Below are 14126 nucleotides of genomic sequence, written 5' to 3'. Positions count from 1 at the left end.
CAGGAAGTCTTTTCTGAACTGAACTGTTATTCTGTTTCACACACTCACCGAGGGAAGGAATTATACTAACAATGAATAACACAACTTGTCAACGTGTCAGCTTTGACTTTTCAAGCAGATTCCTGCCTCCTGTTCTCATCTTAGTATTCATCGTTGGTCTGGTGGCTAATGGATGGGGACTGAAGTCTTTGCCGCACAACTGGAAGAAACTGGGGGACATCAATGTTTTTGTTCTGAACCTTGGTCTTGCAGATATTTTGTATCTGCTCACACTCCCATTTCTGATGGTGTACTATTTTATGAAGAGTAAATGGATCTTTGGAGATACTTTCTGCAAGATAACAAGATTCTGCTTCAACCTGAATTTATATGGCAGCATTGGATTCCTTACTTGTATAAGTGTGTACAGGTACTTGGCCATTGTCCATCCAATGAGAGTGAAGGGAAGATTAACTCTCACCCACTCTGTGGCTATTTCAGTCATGGTTTGGCTGTTGGTGGGCATTCAAAGTCTTCCGGACATGTTCTACACCAAGACATTTGAAAACACCACTGGGAAATGCTATGATACCACCCATAAAACATATGTTGAGGATTACCTGAAATACAGCCTCAGATGGACACTCACTGGGTTTTGTCTGCCATTCCTCATCACACTGGGCTGCTATGGACATGTGATTTTCATTCTCTGTCGCCAAAATACCACTGACAAGGTACTGAAAAAGAGGTGCTTGAGATTATTAATCATCTTGATTGCTCTCTTCTCTGTTTGTTACATCCCCTATCATGTATTCAAGAACCTCAACCTCTGGTCAAGAGTTTTATTAAAACAGCATATGTGCCGTGAATGGTCAAATGGAGTCTACATTGCTCATCAGATAAGTCGTGGACTTGTGTGTCTGAACAGTGCTCTAAACCCTCTGGTTTATCTTCATGGAAATGAAGATATTACTGCTCAGCTCAGACAGCTGCTCCAGCGAGCTCGTCAAGCTGTCTCGCGGCTGTCTATCACCCCTACTCAGTTCTCCCAGGTATAAATTGTCGGCTCTGTGAATGAATCATATTGCATCATCTGCAACTATAAAACATTTATTGTACTGGGTCAATTTTTTGTCTTATGTGAATTTATATTTTGCTGTAAACATGCTAAAAAAACTAAGATTAGAAAATGTAGTTAAACAATTCTGAGAGCTTCAATGTTCTCTGTCAGAAAGGTTTGCAGAGAAAATAGGACAACTTATTGTGGTTGTGGACCGAGGCTCAGTGATCAGCGTGATGTGTATGTATAAAAACAGGAAGTTGGTGTTTGTTTGAATGTGTGTAAATAAACCTCACGCAAATTGTATTAGTTTCACTGTTTCCAACACTCACCCATGAAGCCATGCATCAGCTGCACATCACAGGCGTACATAGCAAGAGGAAGCTAGCGGTACAAGCAAAGGTCACACAGTGTTTTCAAACTAATCAATATTGCTGATCTACTGTGTGACTATGTTATACAGGGAGTTAGGATATTTCCACTGCATTTCCCTTTCTCTGTCATGACCACAGAGACGGGTCATGACAATACACAGACTAGTGACAGATGTAATAAAATATGACTACGAATAGCTTAACTGTGGACACTGATAGTAAATAAAACTACTTAGAAAATACTTAATCTGTTTGACCCGCTGCTATCCAGCTGTGTCTGCAGGAATTTTTAACTGGGGTGGCAAAGGGATGTCTAGAGGTGGCCAAAATGTGTTAATGTGCTAATGTTCACACACAGCATGAAGATTTTTTTTTTATGCATTAATATTCTGCTAATAATAGGCTAAAACATAAATTAATAGGCTACATGCATACACCTAACTGGTCAGTCTCCTATTTTGCAGAACCTTTATAGTCAAGTAGGCTAACATTAACAATGATAAATAAATAGGACCTTTTTTCTGAGCTCATTTACAAAAGTTAAGACTCTCAATCAAATGCTCTCAGCAAACCACTTAACAAAAATGCATTATGCAAACCTTGGGTTCCGTCTTCCTCTAAATTAACTCAAAATGACTAATTTGACTTATATAGTATATGTTACATTATAGCATATACTTATATAATAAGATAATTAGCCTGGATGTTTTTGGATAAAGAATATTAAACAGGCTCTGACTATGTTTAAGGCTGTTAAAGTCATACACTTTGTATATAAAAGAATATAAAAGCAACACAAGATAATACAAAATACATTTAAATACAATTAAAAGCATTAAATTGACTAAAGAAGAATAAGACAGATAAAACAGGAGAATAAAACTTACAGTGCAGTATAAGATATTAACCTTCAAATTTGGTTTATTTAAAGGCAGCGGCAAACAGAAAGGCCTTTAGCTGTGATTTAAAAGAATTCAGAGTTGCAGCAGACCTGCAGATTTCTGGGAGTTTGCTCCAGATATGTGGAGCATAAAAACTGAACACTGCTTCTCCATGTTTAGGTTTGACTCTGAAAACAGAAAGCAGACCTGTTCCAGACGACCTGAGAGGTCTGGATGGTTCATAAAGTAGCAGCAGATGAGAAATGTATTTTGGCCCTAAACCATTCAGTGCTTTATAAACCAACAGCAGTATTTTAAAATCAATTCTTTGACAGACAGGAAGCCAGTGTAAAGATCTGAGAACTGGACTGATATGATCCACTTTCTTAGTCTTAGTGAGGACTCGAGCAGCAGCGTTCTGAATCAGATGCAGCTGTCTGATTGATTATTTTAGGGAGACGTGTAAAGACAACATTACATTAGTCGAGTCTATTGAAGAGCAATGCATGAACAGGTTTTTCCAAATCCTGCTGAGACATAAGTCCTTTAATTTTTGATATATTCTTCAGGTGGTAGCAGGCTGACTTTGTAATAGTCTTAATGTGGCAGTTGAAATTCAGGTCTGAGTCCATAATGTAATATAATATAATATAATATAATATAATATAATATAATATAATATAATATAATATAATATAATATAATATAATATAATATAATATAATATAATATAATATAATATAATATAATATAATATAATATAATAGAACGATGTCTGTTTTGTTAAATGTTTTCATGTGTCGTGTTAAGGGTTTGGTTATGCTAGTGAAGACCCCCCCTCACTTCACACAGTAATAACAGTATGTGGAGAGAAGAGTGCTGACATGTTTGGAGATTTTACATTGTGCAAACTTTCTTAAATGCGGTATAAACACTTCATTACTGATTTCCCTAATCAACACTACATTTGTGAGTGTTTTGTTGAGTGATTCAGTTTTTTGTACGGGCGTGACAGCAGAATTATTAAAAGGGGAAGGGGAGCTCTTTGTGCTATGCCACTGCTACGAGTGACCCTTTTACATAACACTGGTCATTTGATCTATATTATGGCATAAATACTTATTATAACATGTTGAAGTCATAAAAAATGAGGATTTCATATTGCACCGCCATTATAACCCTGTAAACAGTGTTTTATTTAGGATTTCTGGAAAATTATGCTCCAAACTGCAAATCATTGACCAGGCTGGACTAGTTGAGTTGCTGCTAGTGCATCAGAATCGTTATCTCATAACATTACATTAGAAAGGTACATTAGAAAGTACTAAAGGGTTGTGTTCCCAGCAATGTAAAACAGGAAAGCTGTTGCATGTTGCAGTCCACAGTAGGTGCCACGTCCATTAGTGCTTCTGTGCTGTCCTTCAGTCCAGCCTTTTCCAACCACTGGTAGGATTTCTTGATATCAGCAACTTCTTCTATCTGTCTGTGGTACATGCCGTGTAGGGGCTTGTCCCTCCATGATGGTTCCTCCTCCACCTCTGCATCATCGGGTTTCTGCTGCCTGAGGTATTCACTTAGCAGTTCATCTTTGGGGGCCATCTTCCTGATGTATTCCTGGATGTTGGTTGTTTTGTCCTGGACAGTGGCTCTGACGCTCATCAGTTCTCTGCCTCCCTCGTTCCACTTAGTGTACAGTCTCAGGGTGCTGGACTTAGAGTGAAACCCTCCATGCATTGTGAGGAGCTTTCTTGTCTTGATATCAGTGGCCTCTATCTCCTCCTTTGGCCAGCTCATTATACCAGCGGGGTATCTGATGACTGGTAGGGCGCACGTGTTGATGGCCCATATCTTGTTCTTCCCATTCAGCTGACTTTTCAGGACCTGCCGTACTCTGTGTTGGTATTTGGCTTGTGGCCTCCTCAAGGTTCCCATTTGCCTGCGGGATCCCAAGGTATTTGCAGCTGTCCTGAACATCTGCAATGCTGCCTTCTGGTAGTTCTGATCATCTTCCCTCTCTTCAATACCATCCAACCACACTTATCCAGTCCGAATGACATTCCGATGTCGTTGCTGCTGTAGATCCTGGTGAGGTGGATCAGTGAGTCGATGTCTTGCTCATTCCTGGTATACAGCTTGATGTCATCCATGTAGAGGAGGTGACTGATGGTTGTTCCACCGAACCGGTACCCATAGCCACTCTTTGAGATGATCTGGCCTATGCAGAACAGCAGCGGGGATAGTGCATCTTGATGGTAACTTGAACAATTGGCTTTGAGTTGGCCTCCAGAGTTGTTTTCCATAGCCCCATTGAGTTCTTGATGTACAGGCATTCCAAGCATTTCCAAGCATTCCAGTATCATAGTAGTCATAGGCCTTCTTGTAGTCAATCCAGGCGGTGCACAGGTTGGTCTGCCTGGTCTTGGGTGACTGCTCTATGGCCCTGGTATTACTACCTTTCAGGGCCCTGCTCATGTATTGGGCCATGTGCCTATTCATCTTAGCCACTTCCATGGTGTACAGAGGCAGGTTATTGGCTGGTAGTTGAATGGGATTGTGCCCTTCTGGGGGTCCTTCATGATCAGGACTGTCCGCCCTTGGGTTAACCACTCTGGGTGCGTTCATTTGTGCTGTGTTCATGGTTCATGGTTCATGGTTCATAGTTCATGGAGTCTTTAGATCATGTCCGGGCCCGGTGCTGTCCAGCTCCTCATACCTGACACTCGTTCTTGGATGTCTACCATTGTAATAGTTACTGGATCTTGTTCTGGGAGATTGCTGTAGTCTGCTCTTAGATCCACTAGCCACTGAGCATTGGTGTTATGTGATGCCTCCTTCTCCCGTATGCTCTTCCAGTATTGTTCAGTCTCAGCCCTGAGAGGATCTGTTCTTGTGTTATTACCTTGCCACTGAGAGTACACTTTGGATGGTTCGGTGGAGAACATCCTATTTATTCTCCTGGCACTCCTGTGTATCTCTTCAGGCGGGTAGCCAGAGCTGTGAGCCTTTGCTTGGCAGTCTCCAGTGCCTCAGGTATAGACAGCTTGTTGTACCGGGAGTCGCTGTTGTACTTGTACTTCCTAGGTATCCCTTTCATGTGGTGCTGTAGCTGATTGGTCTCAGTTATGGTCTAGTAGGGATAGTATGTAGCGCTGCATTCACTTCTGACTTTCAGAGGGTACTTTGGGTACTTGGCACGGGGGTCATGATAGTCAGTCTTAGGTCAGTTGCCCTTGTGTTAAGGTCGTAAAGGACCCAATCTTAGGGTGTGGGGAGGATGATGATATCTCCCCTCTGACCTGTTGTCCTGGCTCCCCTTTGCTGTAGCATGTTCGTTGTACCTCATCAATCTCAAGCGAGTAGTTGTTTCTGTGTAAGCTTAGATGTTGGGTTTCCCACAACCTCTGCATGTAGCCCCTCTCAGCAGGATTACTTGTATAGTAGCATTCCAACAGATCCCTATCTCTGCCCTACTCCATCTATGTCTTGTTCCAGTAGCCCATTTCTCATTAGGATGTCCTGGTTCCCCAACATCTGACACTCCTTGACCCGGGCGATGGGTGGCTCTCGAATTTGCGGTTTCACTCATGCCAAGATAGGCCAGCAGCGAGAAGGACCTTGCCTAAAGGTCCACACTGGATATGTCGAACCTCCGACCTCCTGCGCCAAAGTCAGTAGTGTTAACCACTGAGGTATCCAGCTGCACTAAATAGATATTTCTTTGTTCATGCATAACAGCAGTTTATGTCCTGTTGCCGCCAAGATTCCAGTGCCTAATGGTGATTTATTTGTTATTCCAGACTGATGACAATACTGAGTGTTGAATATATATATATATATATATATATATATATATATATATATATGTATGTGTGTGTGTGTGTGTGTGTGTGTGTGTTTGTGTGTGTGTGTATGTATGTATATATGTATAGATAGATAGATTTAGATATAGATAGATAGATAGCACCAAATCAAACCACCACCAAGACTCGTTCAAACATAAATATATCAATAGGTATTGCAGTGCCCATTTTTAACAGAACTGGACAGAACCTAGAGTTACATACAAATGAGAATATTACTCCTCTGAGAAATAACCAAACTTCACACATGTATCATTGACCAGGTCACATAAAGTACGATGGCGACACCCTTTGGTTAGATGGGGGTACTACATAATGCACAACCACACAGAATAGATTTTTCCTCCCCATATGGAGACATTATTAACTTAACTTCACAACAGCATAAACAGTACTACTTCAACTTAAACATATGTAAGATCACAACAACTAACTTAATACTTCCTCCAGTCAATTACACCATACGCATCTTGACAATATTGGAAAAAATTCTCATCATGCTGGGCACATGTAAATACATGGTTAACATTATGAGATATAAACATAACAACAAAGTAACAGACACTTACTTCCCGTCATTGACTCAGTACTTGGAACATCACAAACTGGATTGCACAGGAAGAAATAAGGATGATAATCATCACAGGTAAGTGGACCTAAACCATAATGTGGTGCACGCTGAACTTGAGCGCTCACTCTTTCCACACACAATGGCAAAACACTAGTGGGGTACATACGTCATGTCCTATAACCAGATAATCTGAGTATTAAAGTGATATGCACCCAGAAATGTCAGAGCCTTTCAAGCAGTGGTTCAAAAGTTTGGTGTAAAGGCTGATTGTGAGTCAGAATATGAGCAGTGTATGAAAGCCAAGGTTGGGCAGAGCAAATCCTGTGATTCTTAAAAGGAAAAGAAAGGCCAGGTAGCAGACACAGCAAATACTGTGACTCTTAAATGGAAAAGATAGCAGGCAACAGCTAACAGACTGCCATAAATTGAAAGCATTGAATTGGAAACCAGGAAAAAGAAAGGGTCTGCATAGAAGTGATGACCTATTGATAATTACAGAGTATTTAAAATTAGACCATCGAGACATGGGTACCAAAAATAGCAAACAGGAAAAAGAGCAAAGTGATGTGAAAAATAACAATCTCACCCATAGTTGAATATATGCTGAAGACATATGGTGAACAAAGCTGTAGTCAATTTGAGGTCTGGGTAAAAGATTTTGGCTTCCCTCCAGAATGGCAGGTCACGACAGCTGGAACAATTTAAAAAAATATGGAAAAAAGGAAAAGGAAGATGAAAACAAAGCAAAAGGGATGTCAAATAAAGAAAGGAAGAAGTTCACTTCATTTGGAAAGCATTAATGATGTGGCAGGAAGAGGAAAATAAAAGAGATGAGAAAAAAAGTAGGAGCAGCAACACAAAAAGCAATAGCAGTAGAGGCTGCAGTAGGTCAGGGAGGGGCATCTAACAAGTCTGTGCAGTGTCTGACCTAGATCCTGACTTAGGCATGGCCGCACTGTGACATCTTCAGCCACAAAACAAGGAGAAGAAGGCCACAATCCTCCACCGTACCCCAGTCCTGGCATCTATTTTGACTTTACCGCCTTTGCGGAATACTCCAAGTTTCTTGAGCCACCGCCACCAACAAGGATAAAGAGTCCAAAGAGAGGCACCAGAATACCCCCTACGGCACCTCCAGTGCAGGTAAACCAAGAGCAAGGACTGCCATATATGCACATTAGAGGCAAGACACAAGACTCCCTCCCAGGGACAGAGATGCCAACAATGTGATCTTCAGAACAGAGGGTGTGTTAAGACCATGGACACACAAAGACATGGTATGGGTGGGAGAAGCACTGCCAAACCCACTAGAAGCTAGAGGAACTGCATATGCACAAGTGCTCCGCCAAATTATTGAACAATATCGCCCCACTACTGGAAAAATCCAGCGCCGGTTACAGTGGCACTTGAAACTCAAATGGGGAGCAATGCAGGGAGACTGGCCACCAGTTGACCTGAGACCTAAAGAAAATCACAGCCTGCAAACAAGAACCAAACCAAGCAGTGGCAGATTACCTGGTGCGTCTGACCAAAGTGATGCAAAAAGCAGTCTCACAAAACCCACAAACAACTAAGATGACTCGCCATGGGAAGCACATCTGAAATCCTACTTCCAAGAACTGCTTCCGGGGATATAGTCCAATGTAAGGAAACATTGTATTGATTGCAACACAGGAAGATTAATAGCTGTTGAAAGATTTGCCAAACATTCTAAAAAAAGATTCAGAGAGAAGGAAAAGAGAAAGATCGAGTAGAGCGAAGACACAGCAGTAAAGATTCAGATGGTGCAGCTGACCATGCTCCAAGGCCAGCCACAAGGAAAGATGACAATGTACCAAGGACAAAGTCATAACCATGGCCGTGGTAGGGGATAAGCCAGAGGTGAAGGGAATGGCAAAAGTGGCAAAAAATGTTTTATCTGTGGAAAGTTTGGACATTTCATCCCTGACTGCAAACAAAACCTAAACAACAAAGAAAAAGGTGGAGACTGATGGTGCGCAGGGTCAGGGAAAGGTCGGGACCCTGAAGTCCAGAGGGACAGTGAGAACACAAACACAGACACTCACACACACACAGACATCCACCAATTAATGCAAGAAGCTATTGAGAAATTAGAACAAAAACAGAGAGATGAAAATGATTAAAAAAAAGACAGACCCACTTATGAAATGTCCTCACACACAGCTTACGAAGCCATGTCCACACTGACACTACAGGTCTTAGACCAAGAGATTGAATTCTTGGCCAACTCAGGGGCAACAGAGTCAGTAATAAAGCAATTTAATCAAACTCCAACTCCAAAAATGAGCGGGAGAACAATGTCAAAACACAGCTCCCTTATCAGTTGTGGATGATGAGGGGAAAAGATTTAAACATTCTTTTCTCCTCTCTTCATTAAAACAATAACAATAACAATAACAATAACAATAACAATAACAATAACAATAATGTTGCACAAGAAATGCAACTCAAAGTGCTTTACAACAAAGCAACACCAAGTGCTTCACATGAAAGGACATAAAAAGAACATAAAAGCATGTAAAAACATTAACCAAAGATGGAAAATAAAACCCACACCCATGACATAAAATTAGAATATTAAAAATTATAAAAAATAATACATCAAAAATAAAATAAAACAAAGATATAATGCGTACTTCAGTGGTGGTAATTTGAGACTTATGAAAAAAGTATTTTGCCACGTGTACACAATTTGTAAATCGGTGCTTAGGTCTCTGAAGCCATAACCAATAAGCAAACAGAACCTCCCTTTACCCAACGGTCACCACTGGTCTTGATGAACCGAAATAAGCGTCTTTCAGCTTACCCCAGAACGTCTTCTCACAGGTTTAACCTCACTGTAGATCTTATCAGTGTCGGGTACAACTGAGCTAACCCAGAAAGAAACCACCATTAGTGGTGCTGTGGGTGTTAAAACCACACATCACAGTCTTCTCTCAAACGTATACACATTTTTTTACAGTTCATATTCATATGCAATCCTTTGTACAGGCTGTAAGTCAATCAGACCACAGTCATTATTGATCAATATTTGAACAACTCTCCCCTTGCTAATGAATGGTTAAAACCATTTTTGAAGCACCACATATGTCACTTTGGGTATTGACCACACAACCTTTGTTAGGCATCCTGACATCTAGTGGACTACAGGGTCTACTGCTGAGACTAAGGGCAGTGCAATAAACATATCACCAGCATCATCAGAACATAAGAAGACATTTTGAAGTAAAGACTGTTTGAGGGCAAACGTGGCCTCTATTGTTATCAAATGTAATCATTTTGGGGGTCTAGCATCATAAGAGCAAATCATTGTAGTGTATGGTTGTAGGTTATTGTCTTAGATGGAGGATGGAGGCAGTTGGAAATGATCACTACGGCTGCTAGATGGCATCTGTCACTCAAATGTAACTAAAGGTTGTTTTGAGGTGAGTGACATTTTTCTTGAGAGAACAGTCTCTACTAAACACCAAATACAGTTCAGGCTGATGGGAATGTCTCAAGTTTTTGTGTTTTGCAAATTTTTTAATCATAAACAAAAATACTGGGCAAATTTTTTACCTAACGATGGCACTAGAAGAAAAGTCATAAAGTGATTACAGTTATCCTGAGGGGGACATGAATGTCTGAACCAAATTTCATTGCAATTCATCCAATAGTTATCAAGACTTTTCACTCAGAACCACTAATGTCAACCTCATAGTGGTGCTACAATAAAAAGTCAGTAGGATTCATCCTCTGGGAGTCATGAATGTCTGTACAAAATTTAACTGCAGTCCATCTAATAGTTGTTGACAGATTTCAGTCTGAACCAAAGTGGTGGACCAACTGTCCGACAACAGACATGAGCCATACTGCTAGTGTGGCTAGAAATCTACAGAGAAACAGTCTCAAGTCTCAAGATATTAGACCATTATTTTTGAAAGATGTATTCTGTAACTCTCTTTATTCATGCTTAATACATAATTTATAATTGCTATGGATTGAAAATAGGTAATATTAGGGTTGTCAACTTTTAAACAACATTTTTTGTTTGAGTGTATCCAAACCACACACTGTTATTATTAAAAGCCTTATTACTGATCTACAAAACATTACTAAATGATTTGATCACCAGAAAATGAAGCTATTAACAACAACATTGAGATAATCACAGGCACACTGCCATATAAATCAAACATTTCATGATGTATTACTGTATATTGATAATATATCAGAACAATCAACTCACAACTAAAATAGAAACATGCTTTACTACAGGAAGTGGTAAACCATACAAAACCCTACCAGACAGTAGACACCTGTAACCTCGTGTTACTCTAATAGCTTATCCACTAACACAGTACCTGTCTGTAATACATAAACTGAGTGCAAACTACAAAGTTTATTTATCAAGTGCACATTTTTTATTCCCTTTCATTTCAATAAAAATCTCTATCTTGGTGGAATCTACCCAAGTAATGGTAAATAATGACTTTACTGAAAGTGAGTAAAATTATCATGTAGTCCTGCACTATAGAACTTCTGCTGACTACATGATACAGAAATAATTTCCAATATGTAGTGTGAAACTTTGTGTGGTCACTAGTAAAAACTGCAGCCTTTCTGATATAAAGTGGTGAAATGTAATGTGCTAAACATTTCCAACTAACTTTCTCAGGTTTAAGTAAAGATAAGGGAGGATAAATTGATATTTGCCTGGAATCATTAAATGTTCTAATTGATTAATTTAAATATTTAATGCCCTCATGTTAAAAATGGTGCCACACACACAGGCTACTAAACTAGAGTTAAACTTCAGTTTTCATTTATCAAAAAGTATTGTGAAAGGAGTCACAAAAATAAAGACAGACAAGTACATATTAGCCTGTTATTGCAGTCTAAGCTGTCACTTGGTTTGTGCATGGACTCACTTTCTATTTTTAGAGTCAACCAATGAAATTTTTAGGGTCCATTTCCTGTAAACTCTCAGGTGCAGAAACACATATCTAGTATTCAGAGGCCAAGGCTTATAAGAGGAAGTCTTCTCTGAACTGCTGTATTGTTATTCTGTTTCACACATTCTCCGAGGGAAGGAATTACACCAACAATGAATAACACATCTTGTCAACGTATCAACTTTGACTTTACAAGTATATTCTTGCCACCTGTTTTCATCTTAGTATTCATCGTTGGTCTGATGGCTAATGGATGGGGACTGAAGTATTTGCTGCACAACTGGAAGAAACTGGGGGACATCAATGTTTTTGTTCTGAACCTTGGTCTTGCAGATATTTTGTATCTGCTCACACTCCCGTTTCTGATGGTGTACTATTTTATGAAGAGTACTTGGATCTTTGGAGATACATTCTGCAAGATAACAAGATTCTGCTTCAACCTGAATTTATATGGCAGCATTGGATTCCTCACTTGCATAAGTGTGTACAGGTACCTGGCCATTGTCCATCCAATGAGAGTGAGGGGAAGATTAACTGTCATCCACTCTGTGGCTATTTCAGTCATGGTTTGGCTGTTGGTGAGTGTTCAAAGTCTTCCGGACATGTTCTACACCAAAACATATGGAAACAAACCTGGGAAATGCTACGATACCACCCATAAGACATATGTTAAGGATTACCTGAAATACAGCCTCGGATGGACACTCACTGGGTTTTGTCTCCCATTCCTCATCACACTGGGCTGCTATGGACATGTGATTTTCATTCCCTGCTGCAAAAATACCACTAACAAGGTACTGAAAAAGAGATGCTTGAGATTATTAATCATCTTGATTGTTCTTTTCTCTGTTTGTTACATCCCCTATCATGTATTCAAGAACCTCAACCTCTGGTCAAGAGTTCTGTCCAAACAGCATATGTGCCGTGAATGGTCAAATGGAGTCTACATTGCTCATCAGATAAGTCGTGGACTTGTGTGTCTGAACAGTGCTCTAAACCCTCTGGTTTATCTTCATGGAATTGAAGATATTCCTGCTCAGCTCAGACAGCTGCTCCAGCGAGCTCGTCAAGCTGTCTCGCGGCTGTCCATCACCCCTACTCAGTTCTCACAGGTATAAATTGTCGGCTATGTGAATGAATCATATTGCATCATCTGCAACTATAAAACATTTATTGTACTGGGTCAATGTTTTGTCTTATGTGGTTTTATGTTTTGCTGTAAACATGCTAAAAAAGAGCTAAGATTAGAAAATGCACTTAAACAATTCTGAGAGCTTCAATATTCTCTGTCAGAAAGGTTTGCAGAGAGAATAGGACGACTTATGATGGTTGTGGGGCAGGGCTCAGTGATCAGCGTGAAGTGTATATATTAAAACAGGAAGTTGGTGTTTACTTGAATGTGTGTAAATAAACCTGATGCAAATTGTATGAGCTTCACTGTTTCCAACACCCACCGATGCATCCATGCATCCATGCATCAACTGCACATCAAAGGCACACATAGCACAGGAAGCTAGCGGTACAAGCAAAGGTCACACAGTGTTTTCAAACTCACCAACATTACTGATCTACTGTGTGACTATTTTATACAGGGAGTTAGGGTATTTCCAATGCATTTCCCTTTCTCTGTCATGGCCACAGAGCTGAGTCATGACAACGCACAGACTAGTGAGAGATGTCAGTGTTATTACTGTGTTTTGGGACTTGACGGTTGGTGCTTCACAGAGGTGAACTTTTTAGAAAAATAAAATATGACTACAAATAGCCTAACTGTGGACACTTACAGTAAATAAAACTACTTAGAAAATACTTAATCTATTTGACCCACAGCTGACCAGCTGTGTCTGCAGGAATTTTTGACTGGGGTGGCAAAGGGATGTCTAGAGGTGGCCACGATTTGTTGCTAATGTTCACACACAGCATGCAGATTTTTTTTATATGCATTACTATTTTGCTAATGATAGGCTAAAACATAAATTAATAGGCTACATGCATACACATAACTGGCCAGTCTCCTATTTTGCAGAACCTTTATAGTCAAGTAGGCTAACATTAACAATGACAAATAAATAGGACCTTTTTCTGAGCTCATTTACGAAAGTTAAGACTCTCAATCAAATGCTCTCAGCAAACCACTTAACAAAAATGCATTATGCAAACCCTGGGTTCTGTCTTCCTCTAAATTAACTCAAAATGACTAATTTGATTTATATAGTATACGTTACATTATAGCATATACTTATATAATAAGATAATTAGCCTGGATGTTTTTGGATAAAGAATATTAAACAGGCTCTGACCATGTTTAAGGCTGTTAAAGTCATAAACTTTGTTCTTTTGTGCTTCATGGAAGTGAACTTTTTAGACAAATAAAATATGACTATGAATAGCCTAGCTGTGAAAATAATAATTATCACATCACTTTGTAGGTTATTAGTCAGGCAAG

General features: G+C 39.8%; 2 protein-coding genes across 2 annotated transcripts; both read left to right on the top strand.

The window, feature by feature from the left end:
• LOC122982735 (P2Y purinoceptor 1-like) lies at nucleotides 1–1318 on the top strand. Its single transcript, XM_044352265.1, has one exon. The coding sequence runs from the start codon at nucleotides 72–74 to the stop codon at nucleotides 1035–1037; it is 966 nt and encodes a 321-aa protein (XP_044208200.1). The 5' UTR covers nucleotides 1–71; the 3' UTR covers nucleotides 1038–1318.
• A 10514-nt stretch (nucleotides 1319–11832) lies between these two features.
• Nucleotides 11833–12916, top strand: LOC122982615 (P2Y purinoceptor 1-like). The gene has a single exon (XM_044352029.1). The coding sequence runs from the start codon at nucleotides 11833–11835 to the stop codon at nucleotides 12796–12798; it is 966 nt and encodes a 321-aa protein (XP_044207964.1). The 3' UTR covers nucleotides 12799–12916.
• The last annotated feature ends 1210 nt before the right edge of the window (nucleotides 12917–14126 follow it).

This window comes from Thunnus albacares, chromosome 5 (genome assembly GCF_914725855.1).
Source record: "Thunnus albacares chromosome 5, fThuAlb1.1, whole genome shotgun sequence".
NCBI lineage: Eukaryota > Metazoa > Chordata > Actinopteri > Scombriformes > Scombridae > Thunnus > Thunnus albacares.
The sequence above is the reverse complement of the archived record's forward strand: the minus strand, read 5'-3'. Positions and strand labels throughout refer to the sequence as shown.